The following is a 15,424-nucleotide window of genomic DNA, read 5'->3' as shown; positions in this document are numbered from 1 at the left end:
GAGAAAAATAAAACATTTCAAAGAGCCCTGAATACAACAATAAACAGCTATTTCTAGAGCAGTTCGAATTTTTTTTAATGATGAAAAATTGTATCTTTGAATTAATTTATCGAAAAAGAAAGTTTAAAGCAGAAAAACCATTGCAGATATATTGTGAATATTCAATATATTGTTCAGCCCTAGTTCACAGATCAAATTGGGCTGGTTTACTGCTCACAAACTAGTTTAGGAATTGTAGTCTGAAGCATAATTGGTTACAGAATATAGTGTATTAAGATTAGTTAACTGTATTCATAATGATTTAGGGCTATGGTTAGCATAATCTCGCCTGCTTGATAATAAAATGTAGTTACCTGGTTCAGATAACTGATAGCTTCCGTGGTGCTACTGTGTGTTTTACAGTACAGTAAAGATAGTGCAAAGCAGTCATAACGAGTCACTTTGTTGTGTGTTATCGATGGATAGCATTGACTAAATTGGTGGTACATGTGGTTAGCTGTGTTTTTCTTACTGAGGTTCAGGCCATATTTAACTTCCTTTCAAACACTTGTTTTTCTAACTCAGATGTGGATGTGTCTTGTTACTCATGTTGTCTCACACATTCACACACAATCATACTGGCCTGTGTATCTGGCTCAATCTTAAGATAAACACTTTTTATGAACTGCTAAATCACACCTGCAGGTTATGGACAGAGTTCACACAGTAACAGAAAATCTGAGACTGTCTGGGAAATGCATAAAATCTTATAAATGTATGGTGGTGAATTTGAAATTTCTCTTTGTGAGTCTCTATAAAGTTAATAAAAAAAATCCATATGCATTGATCATAAAAAAATACATGCAAATGGCAAGAAAATTCACTAGCAAAAAAGTGTGCAAACCTTAAAGGGATACTCCACCCCAAAATGAAATTTTGTCAATTTTCACTTAACCCCATGTCGTTCCAAACCCGTAAAAGCTTTGTTCGTCCTCGGAACACAATTTAAGATATTTTGGATGAAAACTGGGAGGCTTGTGACTGTCCCATTCATTGCATAGTAAATTGCACTGTCAAGGTCCATAAAAGTATGAAAAGCATCGTCAGAATACTCCATCTTCCATTAGTGGTTCAATCTGAATTTTATGAAGCGACGAGAATACTTTTTGTATGCAAAGAAAATAAAAGTAACGACATTTATTCAACAATTCGTCTCCTTTCTGTCTCTCTGTGTCAGACGAACGAAACTTTTACGGGTTTGGAATAACATAGGGGTAAGTGAATATTGACACAATTTTCATTTTGGGGTGGAGTATCCCTTTAAAGCTAGTTGTCTAAAATAGATGTATTAACTAGACATTTCATCCAGGACAGCCCACAAGACTCTTTTCTCTGTGTGCTTATGTGTTTTGATGGCTGTCGACCTACTTCCATTTGGAAACGATGAGACTGTTTCCATCAGAGACACGGCTCTCACTTACACGCTCACATTCCAGTGTTTTGATCGGAAACTATTCTCGCTCTCTCCTTTTTGAATCACTCTTCCCTCCTTGTGTTTGTCTTCTGCAGGCTCGTAACATCTCTACTGGAGAGCTTGCAGCAGTGAAGATCATCAAACTTGAGCCCGGTGAGTATGAAGCCATTCTGTTGAGCTTGAGGAGGTGTGGTGTAAAGTCTGTGGTTTGGCTCATTTGAGACATCCTGTTTTGTTTTCGCCAGTGGAGAATGAAAGGAGAAATTAATGATTGTTTAGATTGATGTACATGAACGCTAGCACCTCTCAGCAAAGGCCTGTCCCACCGTTTTAAGTGAGTGTGAAGAGTTATGCAAGGTTTTTCCTTGCTTGGAAATATCCTTTGGTTGTAGCTCACACACACATGTACAGTTGCAGTTAGTTCATAGTTAATATAATGTATTTGCAAGTTATAGCGTTTAAAGCTGGACCTCCTTGAATTATGGACAAAACTGTCAATTTTCCCACTTGTGTAAAAGCTGTTCAGTTCTCATGGCTTTGTTTGACTTCATGTATCCTAAGAGATGACTCAAATCATTAAGAGCCAGATCAAAAGAAACAAACATTGTCATTGGAAGCACTTAGTAAAGTGGTCTAACCTTTCTGTAAGGTCAGAATATTTTAGTTCAGTCATATGTGACCCTGGAGCACAAAACCAGTCTTAAGTAGCACGGGTATATTTGTAGCAATAGCCAAAAATACATTGTATGGGTCAAAATTATTCATTTTTCTTTTATGCCAAAATTCATTAAGATAATAAGTAAAGATCATGTTACATGAAGATATTTTGTAAATTTCTTACCGTAAATATATCAAAACTTCATTTTTGATTCGTAATATGCATTGCTAAGAACTTCATTTGGACAACTTTAAAGGCGATTTCTCAATATTTAGATTTTTTTGCACCCTCAGATTCCAGATTTCCAAATAGTTGTATCTCAGCCAAATATTGTCCGATCCTAACAAGCCATACATCAATGGAAAGCTTTCAGATGATGTGTAAATCTCAATTTCGAAAAATGTACACTTAAGACTGGTTTTGTGGTGCAGGGTCACACACACACACACACACACACACACACACACACACATATATATATATATATATATATATATATATATATATATATAGTTAAAATGTATTTATTAATATAGGATGATCAGCTATAAAGCTGTACAGTTAACCGAAATAACGATATGGCTTTGTGTGATTATCAGATTACAAAGGTTTTACGTAAATATATGCATTGCATGCTTCAGAGTAAAGTGCGGCACTATGATCGTTTTCATATGAGCAGCTCATAATCTGGTGTTTTCAGTGTCTCGGAGCGGTTGGATTGCTGGTCGACACAAGTTCATCTCTGCATGTGCTTCATGTTTGGGATGCTTATAACATGCATTTGGAAATTACAATCATCAATTTTGGCAGTTTTCTGTCAAAAAAAATGAGAGCTAAACACTGCAGGGCAGTGGCCCTCTAGGAACAGGTTTGAACACCCATGTTTGAGACTTTTTCACATCTGAGACAAATGTTTCACATCTCGTATAAAACCACAAAACAGGATATGAAGGCACAGTCATATAGGGAGAAAAGTGAATTCACCTATAAATTTGCCTCAACCCTTAAATCTTTGGCATCCCTTTTCACTAAGCTTAACTATCAGTTCACCATTTTTCCCACTGAGTGACTGGTTTGGATTGAGAAGACTTTGTAGAGAATGAAGTTTCCTTTCTGATTGCTTGAATTCTAACGTAACAATCTCCAACACGTCTGCTCAAAGAGGCCGAATGACCTTTTTTAGACAATTGTATTGACAATTGTAAGCAGACAATTGTATTGTAATTTTACAGTTGTACTATACAATTTATTATTTAGGCTTTCCTGTAGCTCAAATAGTCATGGCAACGCCAAGGTCATGGGTTCGATTCCCAGGGAAAGCAAGAGCTGATAAAATGTAAAAAAAAAAACTGTAACTTGAATGCAATGTAAGTCGCTTTGGATAAAAGCGTCTGCTAAATGCATAAATGTAATGTAAATGTAAATTCTTATTGTTATACTGTTTTTCTTGAATAGTTTTTTTTATTCCACTGTAAAGTTTTACAATAGTAATATTTCTTGTTTTGTTTAATAGTTTTATTTGGCACAATAGTAATATTTCTTTAGTTTAATATTTTAATATTTACTAATAATAATAACAACCATAATTTTATTTATTTATTATTATTATTATTATAGTCAAATTGTGCCTTTGACTTTCTGTTTACAACAGAAAATAAATTCTCATAATTGCAAGTTGCAACTTCTCTGAAGAGTGTTTTAGCATAGTAGTTTTGTGCCACACTTTAGTGAATACTTTGATAGTTTTGTGCAAGAAGTTTACAGCCATATAGTTTAATATCTGCTAGTCACTTTATTGAAGGGACTGGTGGACATGGCACAGCTTTATTATACAGGACCCAGTTGATTTTAAAATAACGAATGAAAAATGTAGATTTGAACATCTCTAGTATACTCGTTCTAGGTAAAAAATAAAAAAAGTCTAAAGTTTAGTTGGGAGCACTGTACTGTCAAATAATCCTCAAATATGTTGGTAACACTTTATTTGTGCATATTACTAGAAAATTAGCCATTTATTAGTAGTAATTAAACACATATTAATGCCCTATTCTAAATGACCTTATTCTACATCTCTAATCCTACCCAATACCTAAACTTAACAACTAAATTACTATTAATAAACAGCAAATTAGGAATTTGAGGGAAAAGTCGTATATAACGTGAATAAGTGTTCCCTATTCTAAAGTGTTACCAATATGTTTTCTCCATACTGCACAGATCAGTTTGGTCACATTTTTGAGACCAGAGGTGTCCAATCCTGCTCCTGGAGGGCCAGCGTCCTGTAGAGTTAAACTTCAACCAGCTCCAACACACTTGGCTGGCAGTTTCTAGTCTGTCTGAAGGTTAAGGCTAGAAGGGATATAGCTGCAGCTACTGGACTTGCACACATCAATATATAGTGTAATTTTTGTCATGCTGATCAACAATAATTACTGTATTTGCATTATTGTAAGGGGTAGGTTTAGGGTTGGGGTAGGTGTAGAAGTTAAAACACAATCTAATAGGTAGAAAATTTAATTGATTGTTTGTTTCCGACCATAGCTGTATCCCTTCTAGCCACAACCGTCTGAAGACCTTGATTAGCTGGTTCAGGTGTGTTTAATTAGGGTTGGAGCGAAACACTGCAGGGCAGTGGCCCTCTAGGAACAGGTTTGTACACCCATGTTTGAAACTTTTTCACATCTGAGACAAATGTTTCACATCTTGTATACAGGATATGAAGGCACAGTCATATAGGGAGAAAAGTGAATTCACCTATAAATTTGCCTCAACCCCCTGACATATTGCTTGGGCGGTTCCTGAAGAAATGTTAAATCTTTGGCAGTGACTGGTTTGGATTGAGAAGACTTTGTAGAGAATGAAGCTATACAAGTTTCCTTTCTGATTGCTTGAATTCTAACGTAACAATCTCCAACACGTCTGCTCAAAGAGGCCGAATGACCTTTTATAGTGAATTCGGTGACATGTGCATTTGTTTTGTCAGATAGCGTCAGATCACATTATGCTGTTGATTGGTTGTCAGATTCCTTCAGTTGGTTGTCATTTGTTTGTTCTGTTAGTGATTCAGTGACTTGTGAAATCAGTCATCTGAAGTTATTGAGAGGAACATCTGGACCAAGTGTGCTTGAAAAACAGGCAGAATCTGATATCCACCTGGAAAGCAGGTGTGAGCTCTTGTGTGCATTTGCCTTTTTAGAAAGATGACTCATTCATGTATGTTTAGCAGTTGTCTTTAAAAGCAGCCCATCAGCTGCAGTTTTTGTGTGTGTGTTTGTGCAGAGTTGCGTGTGACCACCAACGGTTTCTCATGGAGAACTGAAAAGCTGACTGTATTCACAACTTCTGTTGCACTAGCCACACTCTTACCCTGCTGCAGGAAAAAAACTTCGACAAAAAACAACTTCGATTGAGCTGAGACACACTTGTTGATGTAGAGGACAGATTTTTTTTTTTTTCATTGACTTTTTAACACTCCACCCCCTAGAAACGATCCAATCAGAGCGTAGCAACTAAACAGTGGGAAGTCTGTCGAGAGCATTTCTTACTGTGGAAGTCTGGGCTCTCGTTCCACTGCTGAGAGCGGATGGGTGGTTTTTGTCATAGTTTGGTTTGTGGAAATGTTATATATGAATCCCAATTATAAAATATACAGAGCATGACTAAATATTATGAAGTCATTAATTGTGAATGAGATTAAATAATGTTTTCCCCTGTGGAGGACTTTTAATTTGGGATTCATTTGCTGATGCTTTCAGTTCTAAATTTATCACAAACAGCTGGCTAATAGGTTTAGATCATGTGTTTCCCGAAGCATTTTGTGGGCTATTCTTGCAGCCTTTCTTTGATCTCTTTTATATAAATTCCAATATATTAGATAGCTGTTACTAGTTTTTGTCTAAAATCCGGTAATGTTTTGTCGACAGAAAATTTAAAGAGATCTGATAAGTGGCGTTATATTTGCATATGAATGTCTCAAGATAAGTGAAGCTTCTTCACAAAAGTCAAATGACTAGTTTATCTAGTTTTAAGTTTGTACCCAGATGTTTCACATTGTTACACCAATAGTTAGAGTTTACCTAAACTGTTCCTTGTACAAGACAATAAAAAAAAAAAGACAAACAAATTGTTTGGAAACCACACAATTCTACATGGAATTATCTCCTTTGAAGACAAACCACATGTATTATGCTGTAATTATAGTCTAAGATACTTTACTATTCAAAAGGTTGGTGTCAGGTTTTTTTTTTTTAGAAATTAAAGGGATAGTTCACCCAAAAATGAAAATTATGTCATTAATTACTCATCCACTTGTCATTCCAAATAGGGATGCAGCGATTAACCGGTTCCGCAATTAACCGCGCTTTAAAACGTCACGGTTAATTAATCGTAAAGGTTTCGCAAAACCGAGTGTTTCTGTTGCACGCAACTGAACTGTTGCAGCTTGTGCAAAATGAAAACAAAGTCACACTAGTGGTGCACCAGCTTAAAATTACGTGCTTATCAGAGACACTGAGGCTACTACACTAATTATATTAGTGACAGAGGGACTAAACAGCGAAGCTTTATTTCCACCAAAGAAATGCCTGTGGATAGTAGTGTGCAGGGCTCGACAGTGCGAGTATTTCACTCGCATTTGCGACTAAAAATAGATGTGTGCGAACTGAGCACAAGTGCGAATACAAAACAACCTAACTTATACAGTAGCCTATAACAAACGTATTAATTTATTCTGTTTATGGAAAAATTGCGATGCAGCCTCATATGATTACTTTAGAACTTTAAAAAGGCAACGTTTTAATTTAAATGAGCACAGATGAGAAGAAAAGCGGAGCGAGTTAAAGTGAAGCCGCGCTGAATGACGCACATTCGCCACTAGAGGGCGCTGCCGTTACCCCGGTAACCCAGTAAATAAATCCGCTGCTCTACTTTCCTGAAACTGTGTAAATAATGTTTCACACTCGCAGTCATTTAGATATTTATATTCGCTTTAGTCTTCACAATAGCATCAAATAATTCTTACTTAAAGACTTAATGAGCTATTTATTTTCAAACATGTTTTCTAAGCTAAAACATGGCCCATCCACTGATCTATAGAGAACAGTGGGCCTATCTATATATCAACGACTGATTCGTTATTATTGTTCAGTAACACAAGTTCCATTAGTTAACATGAAAAACACAATACGTGGGAAGTCGTGGCCTAATGGTTAGAGAGTCGGACTTGTAATCCGAAGGTTGTGGGTTCGAGTCTCCGGCCGGCAGGGATTGTAGGTGGGGGGAGTGAATGTCCAGCGCTCTCTCCACCCTCAATACCACGACTGAGGTGCCCTTGAGCAAGGCACCGAACCCCCAACTGCTCCCCGGGCGCTGCAGCATAAAATGGCTGCCCACTGCTCCGGGTGTATGTTCACGGTGTGCGTGTTCACTGCTGTGTGTGTGTGTGTTCACTGCTGTGTGTGTGTGTTCAGTGCTGTGTGTGTGCACGTTGGATGGGTTAAATGCAGAGCACGAATTCCGAGTATGGGTCACCATACTTGGCTGAATGTCACTTCACTTCACTTCAATGACTGCATTTATTAATAATGCTATCTTAATTTCAACTTTTAATAATACATTATAAAATCAAAAGTTGTCTTAATATAATTCAATGGAGCTAACATTAACTAACATAGTTGTATTTTTTATTAATCAACATTAACAAAGAATATTAACTACTGCAACAATTAGCTATTGCACATTTTTAGTTAATGTTAACCTGCTTTAACTAATGTTAACAAATGGGACCTACCTATTGTTCTTTCGTTCATTATTTTCAAAAGAGAAACCTTTTTTAATTCTAATGGGATAGATGGACTTTTGTTTGTTGTTTGTTTATTATTATTTTGTGCTGTATTGTTGGTTACTGTGTTATTTCTGTTTCAAAAGCCAGCAATAAATAACACTTTAACATCTAAAGAGTGTTCATGTGATTTTATACATTATTAATGTTGGGAAATGAATAAATGCCTAATAATCGTCATAATCGTAAAACCGTGATTATTCATCAGACAATAATCGTACCAGCAAAATCTATAATCGTTGCATCCCTAATTCCAAATCTGTAAGATCTCTGTTTATCTTCGGAACACAAATTCAGAAATGTTTGGTGCAGTCCGAGAGCTCTCTGAAACTCCATAGACAGCAAGGGTCCTACCACAGTCAAGGCACAGAAACGTAGTAAGGAGATCATTAAAATATTCCATGTGACATCAGTGGTTCAACCCTCATTTTATGAAGCTACAAGAATACTTTGTGTGTAAAGAAAACAAAAATAATGACTTTATTCAACAATTCTTCTCCTTCGCGTCAGCCTGGTCGCCATTGTGGAGATTATCACATGAAGATCAAAGATTAGATTAAGTTTTGTGTCCAAAGGAAAACAGTATGATGATAATTTGATTGGAAGAAGCATCTAGTGGGTGGACTGAAATCAGCCTGCTAAAACTTGACACAAAGCTCGTTGCTCGCTTGCTTGCACAAAAACTTTGGCTTTGTCTCACTGATCACGCTGCGAAGCGCTCACAGCCATAACATCAGGCTAAGAGACATCAGAACGAAGAACTTCAGAACTGACTCGTTGGAACTTCTGACTGAAGAGACTTTAAAAGCTGAGTCGCTGCAAACAGACTTCCTACGAGCTTTCCAGAGCATCATCACGTCACAAAGAAACCAACCTATCACAAAAGGGCGTCCCTGGAAACGCGTCACGCAACGACGACTTCAGCAGCCAATCAGAAGCCCCGGAGGTTTCCCAACCAGGAAAGACAAATGCAACTGAAGATCAGCTGTCAACTCAACTCAGTGCAAGTAAACAAACAAATCTCCATTTTTGCTGGAAACTGGTGAATTGATCTGTATGCAGTCAAAGATAGCCAAATCTCTGCTTGTGACCTTCCTTCAGTTGAATTGATGAAATAGCAAAAGAATGCTAGACTTAAACTTTCTTCAAATCGCATTAACTCATTTCCTGAAATGAGTGTGTTTTTTTTATTTAGCTTAGTTATGTGTCGTAGAGTAACAGTTAGCAAATTAACTTTTTCATTTATAAAGAATCCTTGTGCTGTGTAATTTTCAAGTCTAAACATCTGCCAAAGATCTCGTTTACCTTGCTCAAAATTGATAAATTACTATTTTGTTTGTTTCATCGTTGGCCACGAAGTAAGATAAACAAAATTAAGATATACTGATTTTAACGTTTGCTGGACGAATCGTTAATAATGTATAAATTATAAGTTTTGAATTAATATCAATTCAATCAAATCAACCCGAGTCTTTAAAGAAAATTATAAAGATAAAAAAAATAATAGCTTAAATTCATTAAAAGGTTTAGATCATGTGTTTCCCAAAGCATTTTGTGGGCTTATTCTTGCAGCCTTTCTTTGATCTCTTTTATATAAATTCCAGTATATTAGCTGATACTAGTTTAGTTTTACAATATTACTGTAATACTTGAACTATAGTGTATTTTAAAGAATGTCAGTGGGATCCACTACAAATGGTGTGTAGGTGATGACAGAATTCTCATTATTAGGGGAACTATTTCTTAAAAACATTTGACAGGAATGTTCATTTTAAAATCTGCATTACTGTGTGAATTCAGGACATTTGTTATATTTGTAAAGAATGTCCATCATGTCAATTTAAATGGTTGTATAATGATGATGAATTACAGTGATAATCTTATAGAGTGGCATATCCTCCTCCAAATTGTAATTAGTTTTGTGCATGTGGGAATTCTAATCCAAAAGATCGAGGAGCTGGGTGATTGTAGGAAAAGGGGACGGGTTTAGTCATGGCTAGCTTGATTTATTACATCTGACACTACTAAATACTAACAACTTGTTTTCTGAGAAGTGCATCAAGCTCAGAGGAAGCGGAGTTCAGCTTTCAGCAGACAAACCCTCAGGCCCTGCTGCTGTCTTTGACACACACAGGCTTACATTATCTCACAGACACATACTCTTGGCCATGGCCTGTTTGTCTTGAGCGGAGAGGAAGTGGTCAGAGCTGGTAGGCTTGACTTCATAGCTATGCTTATTCTTGTTTGTCACACACACACATACACTGTGATGCTAATGTTAAATGCAAAGGTGTGATTGATTGCACCTTTCAGTCATTACTATTCTGACCGCAAAGTTATTTTTCTGTGTCTCATCATAGAGTCGGTGTGAAACACAGGTGGTTGTGTTTTGTGTGCGAGTTTCTAAGTTAAAGATCTGCAGCAGAATGGAGAAGTGTCTAGAGCCGGTTAACATCCATTATTGGGTTGAGGTTATACAACATATCGAAAGGCTGTTTTTGGAAACTACACTACCTCTGTCTTCATATTTAAAAGCAGTTTTTCAATGTAATGATCTTACTTAAGAATCTAGTTATTCATATTTCACTTTGTTGTATATTTTTAAGGGAAGACACATTTCTCCATATTTGTATTTTCTTTTTTATCTATGAAAAAAGAATGCTATCATGAGTGATGGGATTTTCTGCTGTCATGAATAGATCAAGAGATTCTGAGGGCATCAGGATGAACAATTCTTATATTCAGGAAGCAGCACCACCTACAGAAAACAATGCAGTATTAACTGTAACAGCCATTAAGTCATAAATAGATCATGTGCAAAAATGCCAGGTCTTTGAGTCACACGATGAATGAAAGCTGTTTAAAACATAAAGGTGTGTGAGTCACTCCTTTAACAAAGCAGGTTGTGAAGTTACAGGTGTGTGAGTTTGGCTGATAGCATCTTTCTTTTATTTTTCACATCATGATACATTGAAGTATTTGACTTGAGATTTTATTTTTTATTTTTATATTAAGTGGTCCTGTGGTGGAACAAATAAGGTGTGTACATAAATCTGCCCTCTTTAGTGTATCGTTTCTTTTTTCTCTCTGGAAAATAGAATGCTATAAAGTGTTCATAAATCCACAAACTCCAGTTCAACTCCATCTGAAACAAATAATAGGAATAATTGCACATCAGGCAAATATGCTAGTCATAAATTATACTTTGAATGTTTAGAAGATTAATTTGTGAAGAGACCTGAGTGTTGTCATGACGTGTGTTGGTATTAACACAGATTCAGAAGGAAGTTAAGCTAATTATCTGTATTATTGGAAGAGACGGGGGGGAAACCCATCACACTGGCAGGCTTTATGTAGCATTAGAGATGAGGGGGGTGAAGAGATCAAAGAGTGAATGAGTTCCAGCTTTGTAAGTCTTTTTTGTGTGGTAGCTAAATCACAAAAATCTGCTCAGGAGAAGTAAATGAAAACTGACACGAGTTCTCCCTCATTTCATGATCATAATCCATCTCAGATCCAGCCATCTGCTGTCCATATCTGATTCTTTTCACTGTTTAATTTATACTGCTCTCATATATTGATTCCTCTCACTTTTAGGTGATGATTTCTCAATCATCCAGCAAGAGATTTTTATGGTGAAGGAATGCACCCATCACAACATTGTGGCTTACTTTGGCAGCTACCTCTGGTAACAAATAAATGGATTTGTTTATAAATAAAATATTTTAGATGCCTTAATTTGATTGAGATTATAAAACATAAGATTTCAGATATTTAAAAGATTAAAGATATATTTAAATGCCCCATATTTAATCTTAAAGATTTATGATTCTCTCTGTTTTTTTCTAGCCGTGAGAAGTTGTGGATTTGTATGGAATACTGTGGCGGAGGATCCTTACAAGACATTTATCATGGTAAATTGGTTGTGTGTGTTAAATATACACCCTCCTTTTTTTTTTTTGATCCTGTCTCTGCTAAATATGTGTGTGTTTGTGTACATGATCAGTTACAGGTCCGCTCTCTGAACTTCAGATCGCCTATGTGTGCAGAGAGACGTTACAGGTAAGATCCTTCCAACATGGTTCACATCTTTCACATCTAATGCTGCTGTATTATTAAAGCCTTTAAACATCTTGAATTAATTTGAGTGTGTGTGTTTAGGGTCTCGCTTATCTGCACTCCAAAGGCAAGATGCACAGGGACATCAAGGTAATACAGCTTTATAATCAGTATATGTGTTCATTACTTTGGTGTTCTACCTGTTTCAAACTATCTTCCAAATGCCAGTTAGTAACTCTCAACTCATTGTGCAATAGGGGGCGAATATTCTGCTCGCCGACAATGGAGATGTCAAATTAGGTGAGAGGATCACGCTATGATTGCAGGGTGTTTTTGTGCGTTACTGAATTTGAATGTTAAAAAAATCTTCCTGTTTTGCAGCGGATTTTGGAGTGGCTGCTAAAATAACGGCCACTATGGCAAAAAGGAAATCCTTCATTGGGACGCCCTACTGGTAAGACCTGTTCTGTGAAAATGAAGCAGCTACATTTAAATATGCTTGGTATACACATTCTTTTCACCTCTCTGTTCATTTGAAAAGTCTGGAAAAAATATTAAATGTGTAAAAAAAAAAGGAATAACATCATCTTAAAACATCTAAGAATTTGTGAATGTGCGTACAATTTTATAATCCAGAATATATCATGAAAATCTACCATAAGAACAGCAGAGGTACAATTCAAACAGTGAAATTATCAAACATGGCAATAATTGCCTTATTCAGATTGAATGGCTTCTTCAGGATCTCTGTGAACTATAACCTAATGTTGAGACTGTGAACTATAACCTAATGTTGAGACAACACATTTGGCTAGACAAGGGTAGACACACAAAGTGCACGTGAAGTTCAGCTCATGAGACAAAAATGTATCTCTACAAGTTTCAGTAAACAGTTTATAATGTTTTGTGACTTAATCAGACTTTGTATGTATTTCTGTTCATGAAGAGTTTTGATAACTGAGCACACACCACTACACCGTTATGTTAGAAACCGTTTCCCCTCACTCATAAATAGTCTGATCAGACCTTAAGTTGTTTTTCTAGGCTCACCAAAGCTGTAATTAATGGATTGAAAATACAGCTTAAAACAAATGTTGTGAAATATTATTGCAAGTAAAATACCTGTTTTCTATTTTAATATATTTGAAAATGTAATTTATTCCTGTGATGGTAAAGCTGAATTTTCAGCAGCTCTTACTTCAGTGTTACGTGATCATTTTAAGATGCTGATTAGGTTCTCAAGAAACATTTCTTATTATCAACATTGCAACCCGTCCTTGCTAAATGAAGGCATTCACTTCTTTTAAAAAGAAAACACTTCTGAACTGTAGTTTATGTCTCTTGTCTTCTCTGTGTTTATATTTATAGGATGGCTCCAGAGGTGGCGGCAGTGGAGAAGAATGGAGGTTATAATCATCTGTGTGATATATGGGCTGTTGGAATCACATCCATAGAACTGGCCGAACTACAGCCTCCCATGTTTGACCTCCATCCCATGAGGTATAAACACACATACTTCTTGCCAATGAGCAGACATGTTTTTAACCAAGGCGTTTGCTCCGGGCCCAGAGTTATAGTGAATCTTAATAAATTAATTATGTGTGAAAATCCTCTTTGTTTGGAGCCAAGATAATTAACTATTAGACTTCCACCAAATTCTCATAAAATTGCTCAGACATTTGTATCTTTCTGTGATCTCCTCCTTTCTTTTTGTGTGTATGTCCAGGGCTTTATTTCTGATGTCTAAAAGCAACTTCCAGCCACCCAAGCTAAAGGACAAGACCAAATGGTGAGTCTCTCTGGCCTGTTTGTATGTGTATATTTGAATATTTGAGTTACAGAGAAAAATAGAGTGTGTTCTGAATGAGTGTTTTACAAATGAAATCTTCAGTCCCTGTTTCTTTCCCTTTCTGTCTTAACTGTCTTGCTTTTCCACAGGTCTACAGCCTTCCATAATTTTATAAAAATTTCCCTCACCAAAAACCCGAAGAAGAGACCAACAGCTGAGAAGCTGCTCTCGGTAAAGATTTCCTCTCTATCTCTATTTTATCTGTTTATGATTTCACACAGTGCAGCTCTTTAAGCTGCTCTCAGTAAAAATGTCCTTATTTCTCCATTTTATCTGTTAATGATTCCTCACAGTACAGCTCTTTAACTCATTTAGTGGAAGTTTATTTGCACATGCAATGAAATATAAACTCATGCAACAGAGAATTGTGCACTTGAACTCAATACTGTATCTTGAAAGAAGAATATTATGCTTCCAAAGCAGTATTTATTTGATTAAAAATTAAGTAAAATCAGTAATGTTTTGAATAATTACAATTTGAAATAACTTTTTTAAATTATATTTTAAAATGCAATTTATTTCTCTGATGGCAAAGCTGAATTTTCAGCAGCCATTACTTTATTCATCAGTATGACATGATCATCTGAATGTATGCAGATTTAGTGCTCAAGAACATTTCTTAATATTATCTACATTGAAAATGGTTAAAAAAATAAACATAATCTTACTGACTCCAAATTTTTTAACAGTAGTTTAAATCACAGTATGCTACTGTAAGAGTATCACAATCGAAAATATGCATAGATGTGTAATATTAAAAATGTGTTCAACACACACCTGTGTCCATTCCGTCAATATGAATTATTTTCTTGATTAAGTTCCTCTATTCTGTTATTTTTGTCTGAATGTTACATAGGCTACATCACAAGCAGCCTCTTACACTACATTGTCTCTGTGTTTGCATGCAGCACTTATTTGTGGCTCAGACAGGTTTGAGTCGACGGTTAGCTTTAGAGCTACTTGATAAGATGAACAACCCAGATAATCATCAATCTCACTTCAGTCAGGGAGATGAAGATGACTTAGAGGTAACTTGTGACTTTTGCGTATGTGTGTGTGCATTTGCATGTATGAAAGAGATGGCAAGTTATTATGTAAATGTGCTCTTTGTTAGTGTGTGAGTTTGTGTGTAAATGGGTCAGAGTTTCAGTGTATGAGTGTGAGTGCGCATGACTTTAAATGGTAAATGTGTGCAAACGATTGTCTGTGGTATAGTTTTACTATGATTCTTTCTCTGGTCCGCAGCCGCTTGCAGAGCGCCACACCATTCGCTCGACCCACAACAGGAGCTCTCGTGCTGAAAAGACCCAGTCTCAGATCAACTGTACGTCAGCCACAGGCCTGAGCATGATTATGAGTCTCGCTGTCTATCCCCAATGAACCCCAAAACAGTTACACTGGCTGGCAGAACGTATTTTTTGTGCTCTATGTAGTACCTGGCTTAGAAAACTTACATTTCATTCTATAATACTGGTCATCTTAACCATCAAAGTAAAGTAATAGCTTTACTAAAAGTTACTCCTTGGGATCCAAACAGAGTAAGGATCCCAAGGAGCCTGGTGCCTC

General features: G+C 36.3%; 1 protein-coding gene across 1 annotated transcript in view; it reads left to right on the top strand.

The window, feature by feature from the left end:
- The window catches only part of map4k5 (mitogen-activated protein kinase kinase kinase kinase 5), a 31,472-nt gene that overhangs the window by 3,883 nt on the left and 12,165 nt on the right, over window positions 1-15,424 (top strand). The window contains exons 3-14 of the mRNA XM_079436570.1: window positions 1,549-1,606; window positions 11,548-11,638; window positions 11,800-11,864; window positions 11,957-12,012; window positions 12,112-12,159; window positions 12,267-12,309; window positions 12,391-12,463; window positions 13,378-13,509; window positions 13,736-13,798; window positions 13,948-14,029; window positions 14,767-14,886; window positions 15,104-15,182. Coding sequence (XP_079292696.1) covers window positions 1,549-1,606; window positions 11,548-11,638; window positions 11,800-11,864; window positions 11,957-12,012; window positions 12,112-12,159; window positions 12,267-12,309; window positions 12,391-12,463; window positions 13,378-13,509; window positions 13,736-13,798; window positions 13,948-14,029; window positions 14,767-14,886; window positions 15,104-15,182 — 910 coding nt within the window. The remainder of the gene's footprint in view (window positions 1-1,548; window positions 1,607-11,547; window positions 11,639-11,799; window positions 11,865-11,956; window positions 12,013-12,111; window positions 12,160-12,266; window positions 12,310-12,390; window positions 12,464-13,377; window positions 13,510-13,735; window positions 13,799-13,947; window positions 14,030-14,766; window positions 14,887-15,103; window positions 15,183-15,424) is intronic.

This window comes from Barbus barbus (assembly GCF_936440315.1).
Source record: "Barbus barbus genome assembly, chromosome: 16".
NCBI lineage: Eukaryota > Metazoa > Chordata > Actinopteri > Cypriniformes > Cyprinidae > Barbus > Barbus barbus.
This window is presented reverse-complemented; position numbering and strand designations above follow the sequence as displayed.